The sequence below is a fragment of the Thunnus maccoyii genome, chromosome 5 (assembly GCF_910596095.1).
Source record: "Thunnus maccoyii chromosome 5, fThuMac1.1, whole genome shotgun sequence".
Lineage (NCBI taxonomy): Eukaryota > Metazoa > Chordata > Actinopteri > Scombriformes > Scombridae > Thunnus > Thunnus maccoyii.
This window is the reverse complement of record NC_056537.1, coordinates 2,377,920-2,395,446: the sequence shown is the minus strand read 5'-3', so window position 1 is coordinate 2,395,446 and position 17,527 is coordinate 2,377,920. Positions and strand designations below refer to the sequence as shown.

General features: G+C 40.7%; 1 protein-coding gene across 2 annotated transcripts in view; it reads left to right on the top strand.

Moving 5' to 3' along the window:
* pot1 (protection of telomeres 1 homolog) overlaps nt 1-17,527 on the top strand; it is an 85,965-nt gene that overhangs the window by 67,554 nt on the left and 884 nt on the right. For both annotated transcript variants that reach the window (XM_042410785.1, XM_042410784.1), the window contains exons 11-19: nt 8,146-8,357; nt 9,134-9,231; nt 10,438-10,464; nt 10,945-11,101; nt 11,223-11,431; nt 11,556-11,691; nt 12,617-12,699; nt 13,445-13,539; nt 17,414-17,519. In XM_042410785.1, the coding sequence (XP_042266719.1) occupies nt 8,146-8,357; nt 9,134-9,231; nt 10,438-10,464; nt 10,945-11,101; nt 11,223-11,431; nt 11,556-11,691; nt 12,617-12,699; nt 13,445-13,539; nt 17,414-17,519 (1,123 nt within the window). The remainder of the gene's footprint in view (nt 1-8,145; nt 8,358-9,133; nt 9,232-10,437; nt 10,465-10,944; nt 11,102-11,222; nt 11,432-11,555; nt 11,692-12,616; nt 12,700-13,444; nt 13,540-17,413; nt 17,520-17,527) is intronic.

The following is a 17,527-nucleotide window of genomic DNA, read 5'->3' as shown; positions in this document are numbered from 1 at the left end:
GTAGAGGAGGTATGACGCCATCGACAGGCGACCAAATGAAACGGTCCGTTACTTTGATTAAATTACAGATTTCTCTGGGTTTGAAAACTGTTGGAAACATTTGGGATAATGTAAGTACACAACTCAACAACATATATAACATAAGTCTAGTTGTTTTAGACATTTTAATGTGGAATAATTACATATTACACCTTTAATGAGTGAAGGGATTGTTTGAACCATCTTCTAGTAACTACAGACTCTAAATGACATCAAACGTATCTTTTGATATCTGTAATAATGAAAATATCTCTTAATAATAAAAACAGTCTATTTCCTGTCCTTGATTGTTTTATTGAAGGCTCAGAAGCAGAGGCAGTTGAGGTATTTAATGTAAAGTGAGTTGATTTAGCAGCATAAAGAGCCTCTCTGTTGAGTCGCTGTGTTTCTGACTGGCTTTTAAAGCTCGTTCCCTGCTGCTCCGTGAGGAAGTCGGTGTGAAATGAACAGTTTCTTCCTCTCAGTAAGGGGCACCAGTTTGGGGTTTTTTTGGCTGCTTTCTTGAACCTCAGCTCAACGAGAAGCCGTGGCTTTTTTTTGTTTGTTTGTTTTTTTACTGAGCAGCCGAGCAGCACAAACACCATGAGACAGCAGCATCGGCGTCTTTGCTCTCAGGCGGTAGAGTGTTTAGTTTTCATACAGATCAAGTAGTTTCAGAAGCCGCCACAGGCTGCTCCACTCTGTTCCCTCAGCCTCTCTTAAGAAGAAAACGGTTTGTTTTTGAGGGGAAGCTGCAGGGAGCCATTTTTCTGTCAGACGGGCCGATTGCTCTCAGTGGTCCGTGGTCCGGTGTGTTCTACGGTCCCTGAACGCCCCTGTGCACACGCTGACGGTGATAATGTGCCCATTATACTAAGTGTAGTCTCAGCTGAGTGATCTTATTGGTCAAAGAGCTCAAAAAAAAAAAAAAAAAACGGTCACAAAGCTCTCAAACCACGCCGCTGCTTCTCCTGCTGCTGGTTGCTATGCCAACAGTCTTAGTAATGATGGAGCCATAAAGTGATTTTTTTCTCTTCCTTCCTGGGCTTTTTATTCCTTTTTAAAAAGGAAATATTCCTAACGTCACACAGAAAGTGGAGGAAATGGAGACAAATTATGCTGCACTGTAATTTCTGTACTTTTAAAGAAGTTTATGAAGTATGTCTGTGGCGTTTATGACGGATATTTAAAGCTCCCTGCAGTTACAAATGAAGAACAAAAGAAGCTTCCTGTCGATGCATTTAGGGACACTCTGAGATGCTCAAAGAACACATAATGTGTATTTAATGGGCTACAATATGAAAAAATACACTATTCACCTGCTTTAGTTCAGTTACACTCGATGTGTTTAAGATCAATACTTTGACCAGAGGTGGGAACATATTGATACTGGATACGATACTAATAGTAACTGAGAACAAGTCGCCCTGTTTCAAACTTAATAATGTAGGATTAGTGTCAGTACGATACTTTAGATACCAAAACTGTCCCTTTTTGATGCCTTGTTTCGCAAATTATAAACATGTTTTTATTCAAAAATCCTTTTTCATTCAATGAAAGAAGCCAAAGTTGTCAAATGGTAAAAGTTGTCTAAACACAAGCAGCTGTAGGAGAACGTTACTGAGCAAAATACAGACTAAAACTGCAAAAAAAATAGGTTTAAATCAGTAAATATCTGATTAAATAATAAGCCAACGAGATTATCGGGATTTTGATTTTTGGTACTTTACAGTTTTCAGTGATCTGAGACTTATTTCAGTCTGCAGCCTGCAGGTATTGAGGTTCAGCACCCAGTCGTACTGTAATCAGTGTCCAGACCTGCCAACCAGTCTCTGATTAGTCGATTGATTCTCCGCCGGGTGGAAATATTTGTCAATGTGCCCAACAGCAGATCTATTTGAATCACTGGAAACAATGGTAGATTGTGAGCGGTTGCGTGAGGATAACAGAACAGTCTCTGCTCCTCTTGGGAAGGTTTTCCACTGGATGTTGGAACCTGGCTGCAGGGATTTGTTCCCGTTCAGCCACGAGAGCAGGGCCAATCACGTTCAGCCACTTCAAAGTGGGAAACCCATTATGGGGCTGGCTGTGGCTCAGGAGGTTTAGAGCGGCTTGTCCAGTAATCAGAAGGTCAGTGGTTACTGAACTCCAAATTGCTCCCGATAGTTGTGCCAGCACCTTGCATGGTAGCCTGCTGCCATCAGTGTATGAGTGAATGATCAGCACAAGCATTATAAAGTGCTTTGGATAAAAGTGTTATATAAACGCAGCCATTTACCGTCTACTTTATGGACCAGACTTTGTGCACAAGGGAAATACGTGGACACCGAGGAGTCAGTCATCATCTCTACAGGAACACTCAGGAATCTGTTTTATCTCTGTCATCATGTCCACTTATCAAAGGAACAAAGAGAGGTTGTGTTTAAATCCTCCTCCGAGCCACACTTACGTTAATCATCAGAGCACTTACATGCAATTAAGTAACCGAGCTACAGTCGGCTTTCTCCAGAAAACAAGAAACCCGGTTCCCATAATCAGGGTGTGTTGTCGGCTTCTGTTACGCATGTGCATAACAACAGACTGCAGACAGAGAGAAGAGATCATTACACGGAGCCATGCGTCCAAGTATTAAAAAATAACTGCATCCAAAATCTGAAACTATAATAATAATAATAATAATAACTTTATTTATATAGCACCTTTTAAAAACAGAGTTTACAAAGTGCTTTGACGGACAAAGCAAAAGCAAAGACATGAAACAGAAAACAATAACAGATCTGACCTTAAAAAGATGGCGGCCAAAGGCAAAGAAAGACAATAAAGAGATGATAAAAAGTTTAAAAGAAAGATGAAAAGTTAAAAAAAGTTTAAAAGAAAGATGCTCAAAAGACAACATCACATAAAAGCAAGTCTGTAAAGTTTTAAGAAGTGATTTAAAAGAAGTCACTGATTCCGCAGCCTTATCTTCTCAGGAAGGTCGTTCCAAAGTCGAGAGGCCCTGATGGCAAATAAAGGAACCATTTAACTACGTAGCCTACTGAACCACAGCAGAAGCACAAAGATCAAGGAAAATGACCAAATCAACGAAAGCTGAGCAAGTTAACAAAATTGGGCTGTCTAGTTGCCCTGCTACTGCAGTAATTACGGTAGCCTTAAGGCACTCTGTAAGCTTTGACTAGGCTGCTGTAATTACTGTAGTAGGAGTGCTACTGACTTTAAACGGCGGATGGCTTCCCCGCAGTGAAGACGCTCCGCTTCTGACACGCTCCCGGTGGAATAGGGCGCCGTGCAGAGGACGGAGCAAAACCGCGTCAGAGCCGGAACGCGGCGCACATGGGCCCGGTGGAATCCCGGGTTTAGGTTTAAGCCTCGACTTTGGAACGGCCAGAAGGGCCCCACCTGAGGATCTAAAGCTGCGGGCCGGCTCGTACGGGGGTCAGCATATCTGTTATGTAGCTTAGAGCTTCAGACCCAGACGTGCTTTAAAAGTGATCAGTAAAATCTTAAAATCAATTCTAAAACAAACAGGGAGCCCATAGAGAGAAGCCAGGATCAGGGTGATGTGATGTTGTCTGTTAAAACCAAACTGAAACCAAAAAAAGTAGCCTGTAGATGTATGTATGTTCCACTGCTGAACTTTTGATGGTTAAATTCAGACACACACAACACAAACAGTCAGGAAGCAGCGTCTTCTGTCACTAACAGAGTTAAAATCTGGTTACACACTCCTGGATTACCTGCGTAACCTGGTTTCTCTCTGAGTAACCTGGTTACTTAAGTTCCCTGTGATACAAAGAGCAGCTGCAGGCAAGTCAGAAGATGTCGCAGCTCCAACTAAACCACCTTCAGATAGCTGCTGTACTTCAGGACGTACTGTGACCTTGATCCTCCTGCTTGTTATAATCACACCTGGCCTCTCTGGACCGCTGCAGAGGATTATTTAATATGTGAATACAGACAGGAAGCTCGACCGTCCCGCTGTCTGCATCCGTCCTCTGGTGTTCTCCTCCCTCCCCCAGCATTAGTCACCCGCTCAGCTCTCTCTACACCTGTTTCTCAACACAAGCTGTGGTAAATTCTGCTAAACTCGCTTCATGTAGCTCTGAGAAAACACAGCCAGACCCCCAGAGTACTTACGGCTGTTTTCTTGTGTCTCATTTTTCTAAACATCGAGGTCTCCCCGGAGACAAACTGAAACCCGGGAAGAGTGCAGGATTCTGCAAACAGAAGTACTGTCTGTTTGGTCTTTATTGTTTGCTTCCTGCCTCAGTGGGATTTAAATGATCTTAATAATGATTCTTATTCAAATAGCATGTTTTTCTCTACATATTTAGAAAGTGCTGCTGAAAATGAAGAGAACTGAAATGAAAAGAAACTCCCAAAAGGAAAAGAGGAAGGTGCTGCTTCTGGCCATGTTGACACGTTACAAAGCCACCATAGAATTACATTTAGCTCCATGGAAACTATGTTTTTATTTAAAAGAAAGATAGAAGTTATTAAACACATGACTCATATAAGGTTTAACATCCATGCCTTGGTTTTTCCATAGTCTTGTTAATTCTTATATCTAAATGACAAAATAGGCTGTTTGTAATTTCCCCTTGAAAACAACTCGCATAGCTTCCAAAAAAAAACTTCAACGAAAGGTGATGTTAATAACTAGGACCAGACATGAAGCTTTGTCCACCTGTTGTACTGGTTCACCAGATATAGATCCAGTTTAGGCTTAGAAACCTATTTGAGTCATGACCCAAAGACGATACCTTTAGTTTTGGATATATTTAAAGGTGCAGTGTGTAGAATTTAGTGGCAGCTGCAGTTCCTTGAATGACCACTTTAGGCTCCAAAACCGAGTCAATCCCCATAGACCTCCATGTTAAAATGTCCAACTTTACAGCAGAAATAAACATGTTTACAGTCTGGTACAAACAACGGTTTTGGTCTCTGTAGCTAATTTCCTCTTTCATGACAACTGTACGGGGGGTGAATTTTTTTAAAACCCACCCCTTTAAATTTTATGAAGCCGTAAAGTTCTGCATAATGACGGACATGGCTGCTTTGAGTGACAGGTCTGCCAGCCGCTAGGTGGCTTGTTTCAGCCATTCGGCCCGATTGATTGGCTGAGGGTTAGGTAGAGTCGTGCACTGCCAAGATGGCGACGGCCGGAGCGGCTCACTTTGAGCTTCAAAACCGCTCTTCAGAAACCAACGGGTGACGTCACGGCAACTACGTCCATATTTTTATACAGTCTATGGTTTTAACTATTGTTTAATCCCCTGAAAATACAATAATAACCTGCTGGTATAGAGACTGTAGTATATATATGATCAATACATGTAGAGGAAGTATGGCCTGTTTTACAAACACTAATTAATGATGATACTTTTTTTATTTCTTGAGCAGTTACTGGCTATCCATTATATATTCATATCTCCAAGCATATATATATTTCACTGCTCACATCAGAGAGTCTGTCTGATAACATAACTACTTCACATAATTGAGTTTCACAGTCAGTCATCAGGAGGTCTGTAGCAGCAGGTGAGGTAGATGAACCTGAACCTTCATCATCCAGCATGAAATCAGAACGTAGTGTAACAGGAAGATGGTTTTGTACAAACAAATGCTCTCCATGTATCTTGTTCCTGCTGCTGCAGATGTTCACATGTGTAATTACCAAACCTTTCAAAGTTGTGCAAATTAATTCACTTTGGTTCTAAATACACCTGAAGAGCCCGGCAGCTGATTTATGCTCATTTATTTGCCGCCGTCATTACTGCGGTTAGATGTTAATATGATGTTAAAGTGATTTAATCACAGTCACAGGAAAAAATCACATGAACACAACTTCTGACCGACCTCCCAACAGGAATGACCTGCTAGTTTATGATTCAACTCATAAAAACATATCAATTTAATCAAATTAAACATAGTTTAAGCTAATAAAAAAGTAGTAAAAGTAGAATTTCAGCGAGGAAATGTGCTAACATTATAGCACCAAGCTAACAGAGATCATCTCACCATCAGCCCCGTGTAGATGGATCACTCAGCGGTACCTGGTCGGTCAGAATGAGACTGAAACACGAGGATTTAATGGAGATTTATGAAGAAGCAGAAACTTGTGACTGAGTGTCAGTTTGTTGTCGGAGCAGCTGATGACAGAACAGCTCAGTAAAAAACTGGACTAGTGATTAAATTTCACTGAAAAATGTAAGTTTAGTAAATTCAAACTTGTGTTTTAAAGCTTTTACTGGATCTCTTGGACGTATATTCTTGGCAAAACCATCCAAACATACATAAATAAACATACATACTTATATGTGGGTTTGGAAGTGATGGAGACTGGTCTACTTCCACCTGCAGCCTGGATTCATTTATACTGACATCACTCCTCTTCTTCTTCTTCTTCCTTTGCTTCAGAGGTTTCATTCATGCAATCACAAGAGGTTGCTTGTCAGAACGTAAACACATGTTGTTTTGAGAGTTTGCACAGAGGAGCAGTGCTGTCATTTCCTCCATGAGGAAGCAAACTAAAAGGCAAAGCGTCACCTGTCACTGAAGTTTATTCAGCCATGTTGAGTTTGATGGCGATAAAATAACAGCATTATGTTTGGAGTTTGTCTTTCAGTCAGTTCATGTTTTATTTGAATAATACAGAAATGCAAATGTTTTTTTGTCCTCTATAGATACAAAATATTTCTTCTTCATTTAAATATTCTCAGTTCATGACACAATGGAAGTAAAAACCAAGTGAATTTCATTTTTCCCGTCTGTCTTTGAAGTCTCACGAACGATGGAGCTTCTCCTGTTCGTCAGTTTTCAAAGTAACATCCTGTTATGTGGGGAAATATTTTCTAGATAAAAGGATCATTCCAGAGATGCTTAAAAGGCTTCAGTAGTGGCAGTAGTGGCAGTGTCTCCAGTCCTCCCAGTTCATCTCCTCTCAGCTCCTGGTGTGGATCTTTTTAGAGGAGGAGGAGGAGGAGGAGGAGGAGAGGCCTCAGGAGATCAGCTGTTAATCCACCCTGACACTGGCTCAAACTTCACCGAGGAAAAAAAAAATGATTTAAAAGAAGCCGTGGATTATAGAGGATTCACTTTGAGTCACTCTTCTGCCTCTAATGCAGTGAAAAGTCCAGATATTTGTGTCTATCTGGGTCTAATATTGACTGAACCATGTCATATAAAAACATTGTTAGAGATTTCATTTATTAAATCCCCCCTGACACTCGATCATTGAAGCGTTTGTTGATGATGAGAGCGAGGACAGATTTCTGTCGGCTGCAGGCTCGTCGTGACGGAGCTGAGAAGAAGAAGAAGAAAAAAACAAACAAGTCCTTTTGAGCAGCGTCTGAATGACTTGTCATCACTCTGACTGTAAGTTTGGTGCAACATCGCCATCTGCTGATTGATAAAAACCCTGATGATTCTCCAGATCATTAGGAACACAGACACAGTGACAACAGTGATGGAGCCTGGGGATGAATCTTCAGTGTGTCAGAGAGGAGTTCATCTGACTACATTACATCACTTATTACTGAATAAGATATGAGACCTTCCCTCAGGCTGCTTTAAAGGATAAGGCTGCAGTTTGCTTCATGTTTGGATCCAAACCAACAATGAACTGATCCACTAACAAGCCTGATACATCTGATTCCTCTGTTGTTGTCCAGAAACTATTAAAAACACGATGATCAATGGAAGTGATGGAGGACAAAATCCACAGTGTGTCCACACAGTCATTTAAAAGTCTCTGTGAAGCTTCTATTCAGCTTCAGCAGTCTGAGTTAGTCATATCAAGTGGATATCTGACACATTTACAGTCTTTTTAGCATCAAATTCCCTCTTTGTGTTTCCTCGGACAGTGTTTCCCTGTTGAGCTGCAGGTGGAAGTATAGTAACAAAAAGAGGAACTTTGGCACTAAAAAGACTGTAACGTTGAAAGATATCTACTTGATTTGACTCATTTGGACGCTGAAGCTTCATATTAGCTTCAGATAAACTTTGAAATACATTTTTTTGCACAGAAGGAGGACTGTGGATTTTGTCTTTTTATTTTTTAATAGCTGCATATAGACCTTTTGGTGCTTTTTTGTGGTGTTTATATTGTGCTGTTTGTCCCATCAGCCCGGCGACTTCCTGAGGATCTACAACCTGCGAGCGATCCCGGGATCCAGTAAAGTACCTGGCCTCACCAGCAACCAATCAGAGGAGGGAGAGGAGGAGGAGGAGGAGGAGGAGGTGGATCACCTGGCTTTCCACCTGCACGGAGGGACGGCGTACGGCAGAGGGATCCGCGTTCTTCCGGAAAACAGCCCCGATGTGCAGGAGCTGAAGAGGTACGGCAGGAGATGAGGGACAGAAATACGTGAGAGAAATGAGTCTAAAAATCCAGTAATAGAAGAAACAATGGAAGTGATGGAGGACAAAATCCACAGTCTGTGCAAAACGTGTTTAAAAGTTTATATCTGTTGTTTTAAGAACTTCTCACCCATGTCGGCATAAAAGCAGAAGTAGAAAGTTCATTCTTGACTTTGGAAACAACAGTTTACAAAAACAATCTCACCATAAAGATAAGATATTCTGCTGAGGAAGTGTGTGTGTGTGTGTGTGTGTGTTACAGTCTCATTGTTCCATCTCTGAGAACGCCGTTGAGATAAAGTCGGCTGCATTTTAAAAAGATAAAATGCGTCTCTGATGTGTTTTGTAAGAGATTCGTCCACAGTTTGAAGTACAGCGTGTGATGTAAACGTCAGCGGTTGTGGACAGAGACATGAGGTGAACAGCTGCGGCCTTAAAGGATGGTTACACATCCTTCATCACTCACACTCTGATGGGGTTTTTATATAAATATATATATTTTTGGGGGGTTTTTTATGCCTGTATTATAGGGACAGTGGAGAGATGACAGGAATTGAAGGGAGAGTGTGATGTTACAGTTATATAGCGTGTGTATTAACCAGCAGGCTGCCGGGGCGCACACACTCTGATGGTTTAATACACACACAGGAATTTAATCCAGGTCCTCTCACAGCAGTATTTGATAAATGTCACTGGAATCATACAGTAATGCTCATAACCAGAAGTCATTTTCTTCTTGTTTATGTATCTGTAGAGTCATCGAGGCTTTTCCAGAGCACGACGAGGTCGACCTCGCTGAGCTGAACGACACCACCATGTTGGAGGTCTGGAGCACGCCGCCGGAGTCTCCCGGTATGAACGTCAGAGCCTGTTGGTCCCGTCAGACCCGTCGTGTATAATGAGTTATAGATTTATAGCTGTTCTCAATATGTAAAATAGTACACGATGGATGGATGTATGGATGGAGGGAGGGATGTATGGATGGAGGGAGGGATGGATGGAGGGAGGGATGGATGGATGGATGGATGGATGGAGGGAGGGAGGGATGGATGGAGGGAGGGATAGATGGAGGGATGAAGCTGCTTCCAGTAGCTGTGTCTTAAATCCCAGTCTTCACTGGGGATAAAATAAAAAGTCATGTGACCTGAATGTTTCCACGCAGACGAACAAACAGCTGCAGCTTCTGTCGTGTCTGTTCTGAAACTCTCGAGTGGACAAAATATTTGGGATGAAGTTTCATGACACTTTTATTAACATAAAAACAGTTTGGCATTGTCCGAGCTTAAAGGACCAGTTCACAATTTTTCAAGTCTGTCTTAAAGCAGCAGTTGGGATCTGTAATCATTCCTCCTGTTCATACTGATCATCAGAAGATCCCTTTAAAATGACCTTACAATGGAAGCTTTAAACTGGGAATCATGCAAAGATATTCCATCAGAGCCCCAGAATATAGATATAGAGCTGGAAATGATACTGATATGTTCTTATTATACAGTAAATAAACCCCAAAGTGGTCTAGTTTCAACACTTGTGAATATCACTGCTTCCTCCCCTCGATTTACAATGTTTTTGAAGGAAATTGTCAGAACAATTGAAATTAAAACAAAACTGAAATTAATTATTGTTTAGAAACTGCTGCATATCTGGACGATGTTCACAGTGACTGTGATCAGCTGTTTTTCAGCAGAGCAGGTTGTTTATAAGTCTGTGTTACTTGTTGTGAGGAGTTTTTCCTCTTTTGGCTTAAAGGTAATATGACACAGTTTTTGACCGGGGTCATTTCCGGGTCATTTCCGGGTCATGTGCAGAGATGACCCTGGGAGCAGCAGGTCGTGGCCGGTCTCAGTCAGAGTAGTTCATCTCTCTGTCTGATAAGGACGAGCGGGCAGCAGCTGCCCTGATAAGGCTGACCGTCTCCTATAGAAACCAAGGTCGTAGAAGATAAGCTGTGCTCTGTTTCAGACGGTGTCTCAGCGTGTGACCTGAATGTAGACAGCGTGACTTCTGTTGACTTTGTGTCTGGTTCAGTCCTTGATGGTTTCTCTGTCTGTGTTCTAGATGCTGACCCAGTGGAGTGCAGCACAGGTAGGAAACTATCAGCTGCTGTGAACTTTAAACAGTCATAATATATGTGAAATGAAAGAAATCCAGCCTGGAGAAGATCAGTGGTTTGTTTCAGCTTTAATTCTTCTCTGTTTGTCTCAGTTTGTAACTTATTTGAAGTCACCAGCATCTCTGCAGACTCATAAACAGGCTGCTGATAGTAAAGTACATTTATATCATCTTAGTCCGGTGTATGAAACAGCCTCCGAGGTGTTTAGGACGTCATAAATCAGAGACACAAGAGGAATCTTGTCTGCAGGGCGTCTGCAAGTCTTAGAAATGATGTTTTAATGATACTAAAGGCCTTAAATGCTCCAGAGTTCCTTTAGTTTCTTCAGTTTGTGTTTTATTCTTCATTCTATTTATCATTAAACTCTTTTAAAGTTGCTGAAAGTCTCTTGTGTTTGTGTCTGTCAAACTGTAAATGTGTTTTATTGTTTGTGTGTGTTTTTTTGTCTGCAGACAGAAGCTGTGGACACGACGTGCAGCTGGAGACGCTGTCTGAGCTGAAGCGCTCCGATCCGGGTCGAGTTCACCACGTCAGAGTCCAGCTGAGATCCTACGAGCCCCGAAGGCTCCACCAGACTCTGAAACTCTACTGCAGCAAGTGTTCATCTATGTAGGCTCACACACACACACACACACACACACACACACACACACAAACACACACACGCTTCAGATCTGAACACACATTCAGAACTTGTAAAATGTAATAAATCAGATCTCTGTGATCTCAGGCAGGACGTCCCGGATGATGAGCTGGTAGCAGGTATCTTCTCCGAGGCGTCCGGGGACTCTGGACCCTGCAGTCCCCCGCCGTGGGCTCTCTCCGGGCGGGTCGAGGTCCCCGGAGACTCCCCTGCTTCCCCGACTCGAGCTCTGAGCGTTCACCTGTCCACACAGCTCCTGTATGAAGGCAAAACCAAAGAGCTCGTCTTCCTCATGGGTAACAGTCCTGCTGACACTCATTTCATTGAGGAGAAATGATCAAACATGTTAAACAGACATCTGTCATCATCAGACAGGATGAAGGTTATGTGCCTGGTGACAGACGTTCTGGTGTTTTGCAGGTTCGACTCTGGAGGAAACGTGTCGACTGGCGTCCGGCTACCAGAACATCGTCCCTGTGAGGTCGTCAGGAGGTCAACTGGCTCTGCTGGACCTGACCGCACCTTTCCTGTTCAGAGGCAGGAAACGATACTACGGGTCAGAGACGCCGTTAAATCCGTTATAATTATTACTGCTTTATTAAAACATGTTTGACCATGTGATGCTACTTTCTACATTTCAGAGGGAAATATTGTACTTTCTACTCCACTACATTTATTTGACAGCTTTAGTTACTTTTCAGATGAAGATTTGACACAATGGATAATATAACAAGCTTTTAAAATACAACACATTGTTAAAGATGAAACCAGTGGTTTCCAACCTTTTTGTCTTTTGACGTCTTACAAAAAGCAGTGTGTAGTCGGGGTCACATTTCACATGTCTATGAGTTGTTAACAGCTCCACCAAATAGTGATTTTTCCCTCTAAACTTCTCACATGCTTTCATTTCAATAAATGTTCAAATGATCCAATATTTCAGCAAAAATCAAAGATTAGAGAAAAAGTCCAAAAACTGAAAACAGATTTGTGTATCAGAACTTTTTACTTCCATTGTAAGTGCATGATGAAGGGATCTAATGGTCAGTATGAACAGGAGGAAGACATGTTTCAATGTTCATTTGGGCTCCTGACTGTTGTTTTAAGAACTTCTCACTCATATCAGCATAAAAGCAGAAGTAGAAAGTTCATTCTTGACTTTGGAAACAACAAAACAAAAACAATCTCAACACAAAGATATTATATTCTGCTGAGGAAGATTGTGTGATATGATCAAAAGCTCCAGAACTGCAGTCTCATTGTTCCATCTCTGAGAACGCCGGCGAGATAAAGTATGCTGCGTTTTAAAGATAAAGTGCGTCTCTGTCCTCAGTTTAAACTACAGTGTGTGATGTAAACGTCACCGAGGTGAACAGCTGCGGCCTTAAAGGATGATTACACATCCTTCATCACTCACACTCGGATGGTTTCCTGTGTGTGTGTGTGTGTGTGTGTGTGTGTGTGTGTGTGTGTGTGTGTCGCAGGTGTAAGCAGTGCTCCGAGGCTGCAGTGAGGGAGCCGTGTGCAGAAGGAGTCGAACTGATCGATGAGAAGATCGTCGCAGACGGTGAGTTTGATTCGAATCTTCGTCGTGTCGGAGACGTTGGAGAACACACACAGGAAACAGCTCACACTCACATGTCAGTGTGTTTCAGCTTGTTCAGGCCCCAAAATAATCCATTTATACAGCTTTAATAGAAGAAACAACTTGACATGATTTTCTTTCACAAATCGATGGACAGAAAATTAAAGGATTAAAGGAGGAAGTCTGGTGATTTTCTATGTTTTCCTTATTGTCACCAAATCTCATGTTGTGTGTCGTAGACCTCTGTTACTGTCCAGAAACTATTAAAACACGTCAGTGAGTCACATCACTGCACTGGGTCACATGTTGCTTCATCATGAAGAGTTTGGTCATGTTAGTTTGTTTAGAAACGGCTCCAAAGACTAATAACAGCATCAAGCTTTCTGGAAAGTTTTTCCATTTCAGGAAGATAAAAACTAATGTGACCAAACTCTTCATAATGAAGGAACGCTGTTGTTGTTGTTGTTGTTGTTGTTGTTGTGCTGTTTGTGTGCTCGTCCTGTGACGTCTCGTCTCGCCTTCGGGGTTTAAAACCTGCGAGCTGCTCTCTTTATCTCACAGAGATTTATGTTTGTGTCCTTTTCCTTCCTCCTGATTCAGCAGCTTGTAAAGGTTCCTGAACAGCTCCTGGCTGATTTCAGCTCTGTTCAAGCTGCAGTTTTTTTTTTTCCTCCTCTGAAATAAATCACATTATGTTATAATGTTAATGTGCTTTTCATGTCTGCAGCTCTCGGCGTTCAGCTGCTGCGGTTCGTCCTGCTGATGAAGCTCGAGCTGCAGGACAGCACCGACGCGTTGGACGTCTTCCTGTGGAGAGACGCCGTGAGTCTGAACGCCGATCGTATCGCGTATAAACTACGGCTCAGTGTGGATCAGATGAGATTAGATTACAAGGAGAAGTTCTGCTGTGTCTGAATGTTTTTACTAAAACCACGTGTGAGAGGTTCAGAGCACAGCAGGTGAATCAGAGAACAGGAGGAACATGTTGAGGAGATGCTACAGAGTTTATACACACATAATCAAAAGACATGATTCACCCTCTGACTGCAGCAGGGATGATGGAGGAGTGAAGGTTTGGAAATGTTGGTATCTCTCTGCTCAGTAAACATTTTAAACTAAACAGCTAACTTGAATATAAATATATTAAAGCCCCTGGAAAGGCAAATCCATGATTGGCTATTAATCATGTAATTTGGGATCTAATGTGCATATAGTAAACACATTCTTTAGAAAGTTTCTCTCCCTTCCCTTGTTACTGGGCTACAGTTGGGCGGGGCTAAACTAGGGAATTTATTATGTAATAAATACCTGCCCAATCATACTTAGGAGAAAGATGATTGACGTGGCTATCTGGCCAAGCTGACTTCACAACACTTACTCTCATCTCCTTCATGATAAAACAATGCAGTGCACTTTTCTTTGCTTTTAGCTGGAATGAGAATTCAAATTAGCCTGATGTGGTTTGAAAGTTACTGTGTTAAGCTAACTAGCAGACTTGGGTACATCATCCAAATCTGTATTAATCACTGAGTGGATAAGTAGCTCAAAAGTGTAGCATAGCAATGCTAATGCTAACCGTTTCATGTAAGTGAATGAAAGATGCTAAAACACTTAGCTTCGTAGTCTGGGAGGTATAGTTCAATAAAAACAGATATGTGTGGTCTACTCTAATCTGCTAGTTAGCTGATTAGTCAAGATAGCTAGTGGAGCACTGGAGTAATTGATAATAAGCTTAAAAGTTTTGAATAGAAAAGCTAATGCTAACCGTTTCATGTAAGTGAATGGAAGATGCTAAAACGATTAGCATCATACTCCAGGAGGTACAGTTAAATAAAAACACAGTTTCAGGACGTCTAACCTAGTTTGTTAGTTAGTGGATTATTCAAGCTTTCAACCAAGTAGGGTCCATTTAATAGATTAGATTTATTCCATATTAGCAAAACGTTTTAGTGAATGAATAGAAAATAAAACGGTACTTGAGCTGAAAGTGAGCTGTCAATCAAACGTGATCTGGACACGCCCACACAGTCCTGAGAAATGCTTTGAGCAGCCAAATGAGCTGTTTTTGTGCTTTCTAATAGTTATGAATGTTTATTTTCATTCAGATTTTTGTGGATGCTCAATGAGACACTCAACTTTGATATCATATATGCATTTGTATGATTTCAAACCACTTTTCAAGGCTTTAAGACCTTGAATATGTGACATCGCTGTTGTCATCTATCTGTTAAACTGATGGTTTAATTAGTTCATCTATACACACACACGATCAATAGTTTTTTATTTTTAATATTTTGATGCACAAATCACTTTTGTTGGCAATCTGCTAATTCCTCCTTTTAGTTAAGTTATTAAAAAAGGTCATGTTTGCTCTTGTAAAATATTTCGGGATGTTATTAATGTGTTTTCACTTGTCTGTTGCTCTAATTATTACAAATAACCTCCTGTGTGACCATCTGTACACACTTATCTTCATAATATTAATAACAAACTATCAGTGTAAGAGTCTGATTGTTACTCTAAATCCTTCTATAAATCTTTATCCTTCTGACATTTAAAATTAAAGCCACGTGTTTTGGTTCAGTTGTGTACATTCAGCACCACTGACATCACAGACAGCGCTCCACATTACACTGTTACACCACTGAATGAACGTTTAACTCGGACTCGGCCTTGAACATTTGAGACTTGCTTTAAACTGAAAGACTTAAAAACAGCTCTGTCAGCGCTCAGTTGGAAAAGTAATAACACCAACGAAGAAGAGTGTTGTCACTTCTCTCACAGGCTGCATCACTGCTGGATTTTCAAATTTATTTTGATGTTGAAACCTTAATTAATGATGATGATGGTGCCTCCTCCTCTCCACTGTGAACCCACTGAGAAAAGTTCTCATCAATATTATCATTTAGTAGATAATCCAGAGAAGAAGAAGAAACTAATTAGTGCTCTCAGTTCAAATATGTTGCTTAGAACATGTATATATATACATAAATATATAAGTGTATATATGAGCATGAGAGTGTTTACAGTGAAAAACTGTGTTATATTCTAATCTCAGAGATGACACGGTGTTGTTCTCATCCTCATATCTGAGTCCAAGATCAAAACTAAACCTTATTATCTCCCAGTGATCCATAGTTAGGATGTAGCAGGATGAGAGAACAGCGTGAGGGTGAATTCTGTAAAATGAAGAACATGAATTAGTTATTTTTTCCTCTCGAGCTCCGTAAGATCAAATAATAGAATATAATATAGACGTCTGTTGCTGCTCTTAAAAACTGGACGCGTTTAACTCCAAACTTCTGATCTTTCAAGTCATTCAGTTCAAACTGGAATCTGGTTGAAATGTTACTTTGCAACAGAAGAAAAGTGACTGAGATCAACATGGAAAATTGCCACAACATTTACATAACAAGCAGCTCGTCTGAACGGAGCTTTTTACTGTCTTTGTTGTCTCTCATTAGCAGAGTGACAGTGTGCCAGTTTTAGTTTCAGGAATCCAGAGAGAAACAGTGGGGAAAAAAAAGGCTTCTCAAGCATGTCTGTGAAAATACTCAGAGAAGAAGGAAGGAAGCTGTCAAACGCAAAAAATGTGAGAGAATTTAATCTGTTCAATGTGTTCACGAACACTAAAAAAAAGCACTAAAAGCCATGAAGAAGACAGAAAAGGCTTTGATCAGCAGCGGCTCTGGATCGCAACACGTTTGACCAGTTTTACTTCAGTTCATGTTTATCTTTTCTCAGGAATGAAACACTTTTAAATATTGTCATCCTGCCGTCGTCATGACGACATAAAACATCCCTGAGCTCAGTAACAGCAGTGAGGTTCAACCGAGGGCCAGTTTCCTTTTTATTGGGAGGCTGACGTTGAACGTGTCACGAACTGGTTCAGAGTCAGAGACAAATAAAGAGAATCACACATGAACAAAGCTTCTAAAACGACGTTTATTATCAACTGGAGATTAAACATAATAATGTCAAACAGCTGAGTCAGTAATGAATGTAACATGTGGACCAGAGAAGTACAAAATAAAATTACAAAATAAAACCCTGATTCATCTGACTGGTGGAGGAAGAGAAGAGCGAGAGGTTAACAAAGTGACTCCTGATAATAATAATAATAATAATAATAATAATAGGAATAATAATAGTAATAATAATAATAGGAATAATAATAGGAATAATAATAGGAATAATAATAATAATAGTTATAATAGTGATATAATAATAATAATAACAATAATAATTATAGTAATAATAATAATAATAATAATAATAATAATAATAATACCAGGCTGTTCCAACCCTACAGAAAGAACAGCTCAGTAGGTTTTTAATATGTGAATGTTTTGTTTGTTTGTTTATTTGTTTTAGGGTTGTATCTGACTGATAAACATGAACATACAGTTTATCAGCTGCTTCAGTCATGGTTGAAGCAAAATGCTGTAAATGACAAATCTGACACAAACGGTTGAATTCAGGGAGGGAATCAGAGAAAACTGATTAATAAAAATAATAATAAATCATAATCTTTGTGAAAGGAGATGGAATTGAACGCAGCGTGTTGTAAACAGGTTTCAAGAGGAGATATGAAGGTAAACATGAATGTGTGATGATGTGAACTTCCTGTCTATAAACAGCAGAGACAGACGTTGTTTCTTGTTTTTTTTTTAACTTGCTTCGTGTCTTTCATCAGGAGTTGTTCTTCGGCGTGTCGGCGGAGGACGTGGCAGCCAATCAGGAGGCTCAGAACAGTGTCCGTCAAACCATGGACTCCCTCCTTCCACCAGGGGGCAGCACAGGTACGTCC